At 38.7% G+C, this 12,983-nt stretch overlaps 1 protein-coding gene across 3 annotated transcripts in view; it reads left to right on the top strand.

The window, feature by feature from the left end:
* Positions 1 to 4,376, top strand: part of PIK3CG (phosphatidylinositol-4,5-bisphosphate 3-kinase catalytic subunit gamma) — a 34,069-nt gene extending 29,693 nt beyond the window's left edge. For 2 of the 3 annotated variants that reach the window (XM_005679129.3, XM_018047231.1), the window contains exon 11: positions 2,733 to 4,376. In XM_005679129.3, coding sequence (XP_005679186.1) covers positions 2,733 to 3,011 — 279 coding nt within the window. In that variant the 3' untranslated portion in view covers positions 3,012 to 4,376. The remainder of the gene's footprint in view (positions 1 to 2,732) is intronic. The other variant, XM_005679127.2, reaches the window with a different exon arrangement.

Below are 12,983 nucleotides of genomic sequence, written 5' to 3'. Positions count from 1 at the left end.
CATTGGATAGTATCCTTAAAATTAAAAAAAAAAAAAAGACTTTTCAGTTTGGTAGGTGAAAGTTTCCACCTCATCTCAAGTTACATTTATTTGATGGACTAATGAAGTTGCATGTTTTTTTTCCAATTCCTATTATCTGGCTTTACATCTTGTAGTATGATATACTGTGGTCCTCCAGCGTGGCACTAGTGGTGAAGAACCCTCATGCAGGAGACATGAGAGGCAGGTTCAATCCTTGGGTTAGGAAGATCCCCTGGGGAAGGGCATGGCAACCCACTCCAGTATTCTTGCCTGGAGAATTCCATGAACAAAGGATGCTCGCGGGCTGCAGACCATGTTGTGAAGAGTCAGACATGACGGAAATAACTTAGCATACATGCATGGTCTACTGTAACCTCGGCCCATATTTCTAGCCAACTCTTTGTCTCTTTCTTACTGCTTTGTAAGAGCTATGGGGTGGCGAGGCTAGGAATAAAGGAGTGATCTGTCATGTTGCAAATATGGTTTTTCTTGGGGTTTTTTTTGCCTCTTTTAATATTGTTTATAGCTTTTTTCCTCAAAAATTAGAAGTTTCCATAATCTCTCCATCTTCCATTTTCTATTCCACCTTGGAAACCATCTTTTAAAGTCCTTCCTTTCTCCTTTCGTGATTGTTTAAATAATATTTTTCCTTCTTGCTTTCTTTTTCAAATTTTACTTTTTTAAAAAATATTTTTTGTCTCACTGTGCTGGGTCTTAGTAGTGGTGTGCAGGGCCTTCAATCTTTTCTGCAGAATGTGGGACATTGTAGTTGTGGTGTTCAGACTCTAGCTATAGCACGTGGGACCTACTTCCCTGACCAGGGATCAAACCCAGGCCCCCACATTGAGAGCATGGTGTTTCAGCCACCGGACCGCCAGAGAAGTCTCCCCTTCTTACATTTAAATGTTTAATTATTTTGGAATTTGATATATCATATGGAATAAACTATTTCTCCCCCACTCCAAATTATGAGCCAATTGTACCAGACCCATTGACCAAATAATAGATATTTCCTCCACTAATCTGAGACGTAGCCTTTATGTTTACTATGTAATATATAATATTTAAAGTTAGATATCTCTGAACTTTCCCTACTGTTCCACAAAATTTATTATCTTTTTTGGAACAGAATAGACACAGTTATAAATATCATAACCTTATAATGTGCTTTAATGACAAGCACTGTTTTTTGTTACTATACTTGTTCAAAATGTTGTCTCACGCCCTAATTATTCCAGACAAACTTGAAAACTTACCTGAGTTTAAATATCCAATAAGAATTTTTATTCAATTTCATTATATATTAATTTGAGAATATTTATCTTTATAATAAGCACTTTTATCAGTGAGGAACATACCTTGACACTTCACATGTTTAAGTTTTCTTTTGCATCTTCAGTGAATTTTTACAGTTTTGAAAAATGAGTTCTGCATATTTTTTGTATAGGTGTTTACCTCAGAAATCACGGGGGGTTGTTACTGTTATTCACAGCATGTCTTTTCTCTTTCTAACTGGTAGCTCCTACTTATAGCATTCTATTTATTAATTTCATAGAAAGTTAGTTTAATAAAAACTAGTTTCAATGGTATTTTAGTTCTTCCCTCCTTCAATGTTCTAAGAAGACAACTGTTATTTGTAAATACTAATGATTTTACCTTCAATTTTCTAATTTTATGCACTTCCCCCCAACTCATTATTCAAAATGATCTTTACTGGTATATTCTTCACAGTATTATATGCTCATTATATATTAAGTTACATGTTACTTTTATAAAACTCAAAAGTGGATTTTATCCCAGTACCTTATGATGAACTACCTTGCAATTTTGTAATAAACCCTAGTTGGCTATGGAGTGTTATTCTCTTAACACTTTATCCAGTATTTGATTTAAAATATTTAAACCCATAATCATTCCTTTCAGTTTTCTTTAACACACCATTTTGTCAAATTATGGTATAAAGGTTGGGCTGTCCTCATGTTGTAAAATTGGGAACCTTGTAGCTTTTCTTCACATTGGAACAATTTGACTCGCGCATGCCTGCTGCTTCAGAAATGAGTTTAAATCACCTGTGTCACCTGTTCTAAGGCTTTCAGAGGAGGCAGCAGCCATGTCATTGTTGTAAACTCTATCTCAGTATTCAGAGTTTATATTAAATTTCCAAATGTCATTCAACAACTTTGAGAGTCGGACAATGGAAAGCTAATTCATCTGTTTTCTTAAAATAGGACGCATTGGGAAATAAAGAAGAAAACTAGCTAGATCTCAAAAACCGAGTTTCCATCTCTTCTTTGCATTCCGTTAGCTCTTAGCAAACATCGTTTACGCTTATGTAAACTTAATTGATTCCAGCATGGTGTTCAAAAACTGATGCATTCCTCTTCAGAGACTACAGAAATGTCCACCCTCAATTCCCTAGGAAGGAAATCGAAGTAAAAAGACAGAATAAGAAATAAGATGAAACTTCCTGTATCCGTTTTCTTTGAGCATACCTTAGGTGTTTGTAACCACTCTACATTGCTTCAGAGACTGTAAAAGCGGTCTGTGTTCTTGTCAAGTGTTTTTCATCTGAGGCGGGGGACTGCCTTGCTTGTGCTGATTTTCTCACAGGGACAGGATAATGCCATGTAAATTCCAAAACAGTCTGCTGGTCCTTATCCTACTTTGTTACTGTAACAACAGTTAATAGCTTTCTCTTTTCCTTTATCCAGGATGTGTGCGTCAAGGCTTACCTAGCCCTTCGTCATCACACAAATCTACTGATCATTCTGTTCTCCATGATGCTGATGACAGGAATGCCCCAGTTAACCAGCAAAGAAGATATCGAATACATTCGGGATGCCCTAACAGTAGGGAAGAGCGAGGAGGATGCTAAAAAGTATTTTCTGGATCAGATTGAAGTTTGCAGGGACAAAGGATGGACTGTGCAGTTTAACTGGTTCCTACATCTCGTTCTTGGCATCAAACAAGGAGAGAAACATTCAGCCTAATACTTGAGCTAGAATTAAAAAGCTCTAAGTAAGCACAACAGTCATTGAACTTGATTTTAAATGCCCTAGAACATTATGAAAGCTGCCGCTTGAGAAACATAGTTCTTTTTCTAGCTGAACTCTTCACTGGAGAAATATCGTCCTGATTGTTTGTTTAAGTGCTGTTCAGTTTTAGGTTTATTTGCAGGTTTGTTTGTTTCTCATTTGTCTCAGTGATGTTGGAGAACATTCTAAGTTTAAACAGCCTAATTACCCCCTCACTGTGACTTATGTTTTGACTATCATATTATTGGGTGCTTCCCGAAATTCTTCAGAATCATTGGTAACATCTCTTCATCTGGGTTTCCTCTCAATTTTGGTTATCCTTGTCTTTCTCAAATTCTTTATGGGAAAAAGAAAAAAAAAAAAAACAACACATGCTCATTGTAACCTTTGTCTCATTCCTCTAATGCTTCTAAACATCCCCTCTGTGTCTGTAGATGTTACTCATGTGCCAAAAAGCAAGGAAAACGAGCTCCTCTTTTCAGGGCCTTTTGTCATCAGATTCTACAGAGACTCACAAACACCAAATGGAAAATTGGAGCCTTTGTGCCCTGACCCTCATCTGCTGCTCTGGTTCCACAATTACGAATTGCAAAATTTGTCTCAACTCTGCCCACAGGGTAAACCTCTCAAGTACAATTATGACAGCCTGCTTCCAAATAACCAAAGGGACTCATCTGGGGCCTTCATATTCCTCCCCCTGAGCCCTCCCCACCTTCCTCCCTGTCTCTCTTCTTCCTCACTTTCAACCTTCTCAAAGTTCTTTATGCAGAGTTGTGAAAATTTCAAGAACACTCTGGAACTCAACAATTAGTTGAAAAACAATTTCTCCTCTAGGGATACTAGAATTGTAGGTACTTGTAGAGATGTTTGTTGGGGTTTTTGAAAGGTACATTATTAAAGGAGATAGTCTAGAAAATATGCATGAATTTCCAAATGCCTTAATTTTAAATTTTGGCCTGAGAAGTTTTTTCTTTCTTTTTAATGGAAGAAGATATTTAATATCTTAAAAGATCTCCAGGTTAGGAAGAACACTACTTGCCCTATGCATTTCACAACTTAAAGGACCTTTAGTCTTCAAATTTCCTAGAAATAATTAAAATGTCTTCTTTAAAAACTATTTTCATCTCTTAAACATTTTACTATTTATTGGAAGTGTTAACAGAGAAAGATGATTATTTATAAAATATTTTAGAATTATCTATAGTTAATACTTGACATAGAAATAACTGTTAATGGTGTCTGTGTTTAAGTATGCATGCATGCTAAGTCACTTCATTCACGTCCAACTCTTTGTGACCCCATGGACTGTAGCCCACCAGGCTCCTCTGTCCATTGGATTCTCCAGGCAAGAATACTGGAGTGAGTTGCCATGCCCTCCTCCAGGGAGTCTTCCTGACCTAGAGATCAAACCTGCATCTTACATCTCCTGCATTAGCAGGTGGGTTCTTTACCTCTAGCACCACGTGGGAAGCCCTATGTTTAAGCATACTGGGATATAAATAAATATTTAATTTTTAAATGTTCTACATAGATACATGTTGGACTTTGGTGTACACCAAACTTTTCTTTATGAGTACACATAAGTCCAGTCGGTCTTAACTCTAGCTGCAAATCAGAATAACCAGGGATACTTTAAAAATACCCTGCCTGAGTGCCCATCTTGGGTTGTAATTAGTTTGGGATGAGGCCCAGACATCAGTGTTTTTCTAAATACCTCCGGGAGATTCTAACAAGCAACCAGCGTTCAAAAACCCTGCATGACCTTTAACGGTGCAGATAACACTGCTTCCTTACCACTGAGCCTTTCCTTGACTCCTAACGTATCTAGAAAACACTCCTCTTCCTTGACAACTCATCCTTTTAAAATCACACTTATCGCCCTGTACATAAGACCATACTTGTAATCAAATGTTTATCCCTCTGTGTTAATGGAGGATGAATATTATTTTATAGTATTTTTAGTATTATTTTATAGTATTTTTAGACCATCTATTCCCCACCATTGTTTCTCAATAACAGGAAGATTGATGCTTTCTCATTCAGAAGAGAATGTTTCGTTAATTTCATAACACATAGTCAAGCCCAGACCTTGTACAGATTCCACTTAGTTGCTTTGCTGAAGCAATCATCTTGGTAGAATTACAGAGGAATGTATTTATATTTAGCCCATTGGTGCAGGTGTGTACAAACTTGCTCAAGTGAACAAGTTCTTTAGTTATGCTGATTCTGTACCTATGCATATCACATTGAGCTTAATTTTTCCAGGTTCCAATGAAAGTACAAGTTTAATTCTATAGACTTGCAAATAAACAAAAATCACCTTTGTGTGCTTCCTTCATTGTCCCTAATGAATCACATGACCCATAACTTTTATACATTTGAAAATGTCATCTTTTATGGAGCTGGCACCAGGCATATCTGAATAATGGCTTTGGTGCTCAGCTTACATTTAGACCACATCTGCGTGAGTACAGATAACAATGAACCCGATAAAAATGTTGCTTCTGCTCTAATTGAAATACTTCATCTCTATGGCTGTACATGAGGTCTTTAAACACTGATCCAAGGCTTTGGAACTGGGACTATGGCCACTAACATAAAGTAAAACATAGAGAATATTCTAGACCTTGTCCTGGCATTTGCCTGGCTTTGGTGATACTGGTGAGAGAAGGGAGACATTGTAATAAAATATATCAACTCCTAGAGCAAACTCTTGATTTAAAAAAAATTAACTTTGTTAAATAAATCCTTTACAAGAGATGAATTAGTTAAAAAAGAAAAGTTTAGATGTCGGAATTCTGCAGCATAATTTGGAGGCTGTTAGTTCTGTATAAGTGGAAATTATTTTTTGAAATGAGTCTGTAAAATAATTTAGAAAGTAAGTTTCTGGAGCAAATTCTGGCATTTATTTGCTAAGTGAGGCTCCTTTGTCCTGTGAAATAAATTTTCAATTATACTTTACTTTATAAGGAAAAAGGAAATTTGTAATTTTAAAGGTCCTGGTGTATTATTTTAAGTTTAATCCAACCAAATAACTCTGGTCACAAAATCAATTGGTTTTATTCTAGGTGCTTGTCTGCATTTTATCAAAGATTTATTTTCAGGGCAGATGCTAGGGAACTAAAGCACATATTTTGGCTTAAGTGAATCCAGAGAGCTGGTCCACTCCCTCTCCAGACAGCCCCATCCTCTCTACTTGAGTGTGTATTTCCACTGTAAATTGTTACATATAAATTTAAATAAAAGAAGGAATCTTATCTTGTGTTCTCTGCATGCATTTTTTTAATGTCTGAAAGTTAAGATAGTCCTAAAACTCAAATTCTTTCTTTCAAGAAATCTTTACTGAGTGCCCCCTACCTATGAGGCGCTGTGTTAAGTATTGGATATGGACAAAGCTGACCGAGTCCCAGTCCTTAAAACATTTATAATTTGTTGGTGATAGCAGACACTTCATGATGGGGGTTGTTGTGGGTTGCATGTCCCCCCAAAACATATGCTGAGGTCCTAACCCCTGATATCTGTGAATGTGATCTTATTTGGAGATAGGGTCTACACATGTAATCAAGTTAAGATGAGGAGGGCTATACATTTGCCTGGACAAAACTATAATTCAAAAAGATACACGTACTTCTCTATTCATTGCAACACTGTTCACAACATCCAAGACATGGAAGCAACCTAAACATCTACAGACAGACTAGTGGATAAAAAAGACATAGTATACATATATGATGGAATACTACTCAGTCATAAAAAGAGTGAAATGATGCCATTTGCAGCAATATGGAAGGAACTAGAGATTATCATCTAAGTAAAGTAAGTCTGAAAGAGAAAGATACCATATGATATCACTTATATGTGAAATCTAAAATATGGCTTAAATGAACCTATCTAAAAACAGACTAACAGACATAGAGAACAGACTTACCATTGCCAAGGAGGAGTGGGCAGGGAGAGGGATGGACTGGACGTTTGGGGTTAGTAGATGTAAACTACTGCATTTACAATGCGTAAACAAGGTCAGGCTTCAACAGTACATGAACCATGAATTTCCAGATATTCAAGTTGGATTTAGAAAAGGCAGAGGAACCAGAGATCAAATTGCCAACATTCATTGGATCATCAAAAAAGCAAGAGAGTTCCAGAAAAACATCTATTTCTGCTTTATTGACTATGCCAAAGACTTTGATGAGTGGATCACAACAAACTGTGGAAAATTCTGAAAGAGATGGGAATACCAGACCACCTGACCTGCCTCTTGAGAAATCTGTATGCAGGGTCAGGAAGCAACAGTTAGAACTGGACATGGAACAACAGACTGGTTCCAAACAGCAAAAGGAGTATGTCAAGGCTGTATATTGTCACCCTGCTTATTTAACTTCTATGCAGAGTATATCATGAGAAATGCTGGGCTGGATGAAGCACAAGCTGGAATCAAGATTCCCAGGAAAATATCAATAATCTCAGATATGCAGATGACACCACCGTTATGGCAGAAAGCAAAGAAGAACTAAAGAGGCTCTTGATGAAAGTGAAAGAGGAGAGTGAAAAAGTTCACTTAAAATTCAACAGTCAGAAAACTAAGATCATGGCATCTGGTCCCATCACTTCATAGTAAGTAGATGGCAAAACAGTGGCAGATTTTATTTTGGGGGGCTCCAAAATCACTGCAGATGGTAACGGCAGCCATGAAATTAAAAGACACTTATTCCTTGGAAGAAAGGCTATGGCTAACCTAGACAGCATAATAAAAGCTGAGACATTACTTTGTTAACAAAGGTTGGTCTAGTCAAGGCTATGGTTTTTCCAGTAGTCATGAATGGATGTGAGAGTTGGACTGTGAAGAAAGCTGAGCGCTGAAGAATTGATGCTTTTGCACTGTGGTGTTGGAGAAGACTCTTGAGAGTCTTCATTGGAAGGACTGATGCTGAAGCTGAAACTCCAATACTTTGGCCACCTGATGCCGAGAACTGACTCATTTGAAAAGACCCTGATGCTGGGAGACATTGAAGGCAGGAGGAAAAGGGGATGACAGAGGATGAGACGGTTGGATGGCATCACTGACTCAATGGACATGAGTTTGAGTGAACTCAGGAGTTGGTGATGGACAGGGAGGCCTAGCGTGCTGCAGTCCATGGGGTTGCCAAGAGTCAGACATGACTGAGTGGCTGAACTGAACTGAAACAATGTCCCAATGTATAGCACAGGTAACTATATTCAATATCCTGAGATAAACCATAATGGAAAGGAATTTGCAAAAGAATGTAAAATTTTTTAAATAAAAAGATGAAGTGGGCCCTAATACATCATCTACTTTACAGAAGAGGAGGAAGAATGCCTTGTGAAGGAGCTAGAGATCATAAGCATGTGTCTACAAGCCAAGGAGCCCCTGGGCCCACCATAAACCAGAGCAGGAAAGAAGGGTTCTCCTCTGGAAGCTTCCAAGGGAGCATGGCCCGCCAGCAACTTGGTTTCAGCTTTATAGGCTCCAGAACTGACAGAGAATATACTTTTTTTGCTTTATGCCACCCAGTTTGTGATATTTTGTTATGGCATCCCTAGGAAACTAATACAGTATCAATAATGAAAAATTGTGTGGGGTTAGGGGGGCTAGGAGGATCACAGAATTTAGGTAACTATATCTATTTATATTTTCTGCTATTACCAAAGAGATTGAATTGTAAGCAAAATATATGACAATGTGCTTATATTATTAATGCATTTTAAAGGCTCTAATAATTCACTAAGTGAAAGACAAGTATCTCATTAGAAAACATCTAATTCATACACAAAAAAATGCACTGTGGCTATTAAGCATATCACAGCAGAGTCCAAATTACTACTGATTAAACAAATGCAAATTAAAACCTAAGTTCCTTTTCACCATCCAATAAACAAATATTGGTAATGCCCAGAATTAGTGGTAATTTGAGAGAAAGAGCACTCTATTACACTGTTGAAAGCAGAGCAAGTTGGTAAATTCATATATGGTATTTTGTCAAAATTAAGAACATGAAGAAGGAATGTGTTCTCTAGCCCAGCAAGTCCACATTCAAGAATTTATCTTTCAGAAATTCTTGGACAAGTATACAATGACTCTGGATAAAAACAGTTACCAGCATTCTTTGTAATAACCAAAAATCGGAAACAACTGAAAATTCCCTCTCAGTAGCAGACTGGTAAAATCACATCCTTACAATGGACTGTTATGAACCCTTGAAAAGGTAGATCAAAGCCTATTGATAACCAGGTAGATCTATGACCTGCTGAGGAATGAAACAACGTGGTAATAAAACAGTGTTTCTTTAGTTATATTCAAGCTAAAATGTAGGTTTGTATAAGCCTTGAAGACGGGATATACTCATATCAAACCATTAGTAGTGACTCTATTTTTTACCTTGCAGTCATTTTTTCCTCTTGGATCTTGGGGAATTTGAGTTTCTATTAGTTGGATTTCTTAACTAGGGAAAAAAATTAAGTCATTCACTTTGTGAGGGAAAATGCAGTCTGCATGATAATCTTATCCTATAGCTCACCATAGAGCCTCATTAAAAGCTAAGAAAACTTTGTTTTTCAGAGGGAAAATAATCTTGTGAAGTCAATTATTATCAAGCACTGGCATTAAAGTTGTTGTTGAAACTTCTTGGCATGAAGAAGACCCTGTCAAAGCCTTCTGCCTTACCTGACCCTGCCTGCCTGTTACCTGCTCTATGCTAAGACAGCCCCATCCATCTCTTAACATGTCAGTGCTTTGGGAGGGAGGCCTCCAGGGATGCTCTCTTCAATCATTAAATGATGTCTTGCCCGACTGAGCTCTCAGCTCTGCAAACCTGTACAGCCAGTGCAGCCATGCTGAACTCTCTAGCTCACAGTAAAGGCTCCCCTCGGAGGTGCAAACTGCCTTATTTCCACTTCTCATGAATGTCAGATTTTTTTCCTACACATTTGCATATTAGTGTGGCTTAAATCTCACTGCCTACTGCTTTGGTAAGACTTTTCCTTTCTGGGACCTGAGCTCTGAGTCTGGGTTCATCATGCACATATTTTTCTGACTTGGAGGATGTAACGGAGATGTAAACAGACCTGCTAAGGAACATAAACTCCCTTTGCAGCATCTCAGCAGCACTTCTCTCTGTCCTCACAGCAAGTGGCCAGTTATCGAAGTTTTATACTCAGAGAATCAAACTCAGAATTCATTTGATGACACTCAGAGAGTTAAAATGGGTGCCTAGTGTCTGCAATTGCACCCACAACTACCCCTATCATTTCCAGCCACAAGCAAGGTCTGTGGCTGAATAGCATTTCCCACCGTCAGTCATATGACTCCAGTTATCAGGGACCAGTCTGGCCTCCAACCCAGCAGCTTGCGTTTGCGTCATCACCAAGCACCTGTGCTACAAAACAGCTGGTCTGTGACTACCAAGGCCTTCCATCGGGGAAATCTCATGCCCACAAACCACTGACAAACCCCTGACCTTTCTCCAACTCACGGTTCTGGAAACCAGAGAAGACCATTATTCATTTTGGAAGCATGTCCTCACTGAGATAATCACTGTTCATGGTGACAGCACATTCTGCAGGTTTCACTGGGTAGATGGTTTTGACTCCTTTAATCTATGCAGACTGAGAGGAGTCTGAGATCTGAGAGATCCCGGTAGAAGTGCTGGACCATAAGCCAGCATTTTGGTGATAATCTATGTGACAGTCTGAACCAGATGCTGCAGCAGCAGTTTGGATTAGGTAGAGCAGTTAAGTGACTTTGGTATTAGATCATTCCACATTCAAGCAATGGTTGTCTCTTGAAAAAACTATCTAATCTCTAAATTTCAACCCTCTGCTCTGGAAACTGAGAGGACAGTAGTCCCTCATTTGCAGATTTGACTGCGCCAATTAAATGAAATAACGAAAATGAAGCATGAAGTAGAATGTCTGCTGCTGCTGAGTCGCTTCAGTCGTGTCCGACTCTGTGCGACCCCATAGACGGCAGCGCACTAGGCCCCCCGTCCCTGGGATTCTCCAGGCAAGAACACTGGAGTGGGTGGCCATTGCCTTCTCCAAAGCATGAAAGTGAAAAGTGAAAGTGAAGTCGCTCAGTCATGCCCGACTCTTAGCAACCCCATGGACTGCAGCCCACCAGGCTCCTCTGCCCATGGGATTTCCCAGGCAAGAGTACTGCATGTCTGGCTTTATATTATTGCTATTATTCAATAAACGGAAGCTGTCATTTCTCTGTTCCTTTTCAATGAAGGCTGAAGAATCTTGAGAAATACAAATGAAAAGTTCAATGGCATCATCCTTGGAGTGTGACCTTTCAGAGTATTTTCAATGATGGAAATCTTAACAACTTTCTAAGTATGGTGTCTTCCAGAAAGGATTTCAAAGAAGAAATCATAGAAATAGAAAATATTTCTATTTTATGCCAACATCAGATACCAAAGAAATCTAAATAGCATCTTTCTCTGATGAATTATTCCAATCAATAAAAATTAGTCCCTGGGTTTTTCTGGGCCTAAGGCAAGTCAGATAAACTAGAATCAATTGACAAGGCTACTGCTTTCTAGTTATATTCTTCCATCAGCTTTATTAAAAAATCAGTTCCCATAAAATTCATCAATTAAAATGTGCAAATTGATGAGTTTTGACAAATATATGTATCCATGTATCAACCACCACAATCAAAATATCAAACAGTTTCATCATTCAAAAATTTCCTCTCATGCCTCTTTGTAGTCAATACCCTCCCACAGAAATGCTTCCTATGACTACAGTTTTGTCTTTTCTAGAAATTCATATAAATGGAAACGTAATATGTGGTCTTTTGTGCCTGGCTTCTTTCACATGGCATAATGCTTTTGAGATTCATCTATATTGACTAGTAAAATATAATTTTTCCACAGTTTATTGTGATCCACACAGTCAAAGGCTTTGGCATAGTCAATAAAGCAGAAATAGATCTTCTTCTGGAACTCTCTTGATTTTTCCATGAGCCAGCAGATGTTGGCAATTTGATCTCTGGTTCCTCTGCCTTTTCTAAAACCAGCTTGAACATCTGCAAGTTCACGGTTCACGTATTGCTGAAGCCTGGCTTGGAGAATTTTGAGCATTATTTTACTAGCGTGTGAGATGAGTGCAATTATGCAGTAGTTTGAGCATTCTTTGACATTGCCTTTCTTTGGGATGGGAATGAAAACTGACCTTTTCCAGTCCTGTGGCCACTGCTGAGTTTTCCAAATTTGCTGGCATATTGAGTGCAGCACTTTCACAGCATCATCTTTCAGGATTTGAAATAGCTCAACTGAATTCCATCACCTCCACTAGCTTTGTTCGTAGTGATGCTTTCTAAGGCCCACTTGACTTCACATTCCAGGATGTCTGGCTCTAGGTGAGTGATCATACCATCGTGATTATCTGGGTCATGAAGATCTTTTTTGTGCAGTTCTTCTGTGTATTCCTGCCACCTCTATGGTTTTTCCAGTGGTCATATATGGTTGTGAGAGTTGGACTGTGAAGAAAGCTGAGCACCATAGAACTGATGCTTTGAACTGTGGTATTGGAGAAGACTCTTGAGAGTCCCTTGGACTGCAAATAGATCCAACCAGTCCATTCTAAAGGAGATCAGCCCTGGGTGTTCTTTGGAAGGAATGATGCTAAAGCTGAAACTATAATACTTTGGCCACCTCATGCGAAAAGTTGACTCATTGGAAAAGACTCTGATGCTGGGAGGGATTGGGGGCAGGAGGAGAAGGGAACAACAGAGGATGAGACGGCTGGATGGCATCACCGACTCGATGGACGTGAGTTGAGTGAACTCCGGGAGTTGGTGATGGACAGGGAGGCCTGGTGTGCTGCGATTCATGGGGTCACAAAGAGTCAGACACGACTGAGCGACTGAACTGAACTTAACTGAAAATATAATTTAGGAAGGCT

This window comes from Capra hircus, chromosome 4 (assembly GCF_001704415.2).
Source record: "Capra hircus breed San Clemente chromosome 4, ASM170441v1, whole genome shotgun sequence".
Lineage (NCBI taxonomy): Eukaryota > Metazoa > Chordata > Mammalia > Artiodactyla > Bovidae > Capra > Capra hircus.
The sequence above is the reverse complement of the archived record's forward strand: the minus strand, read 5'-3'. Positions and strand labels throughout refer to the sequence as shown.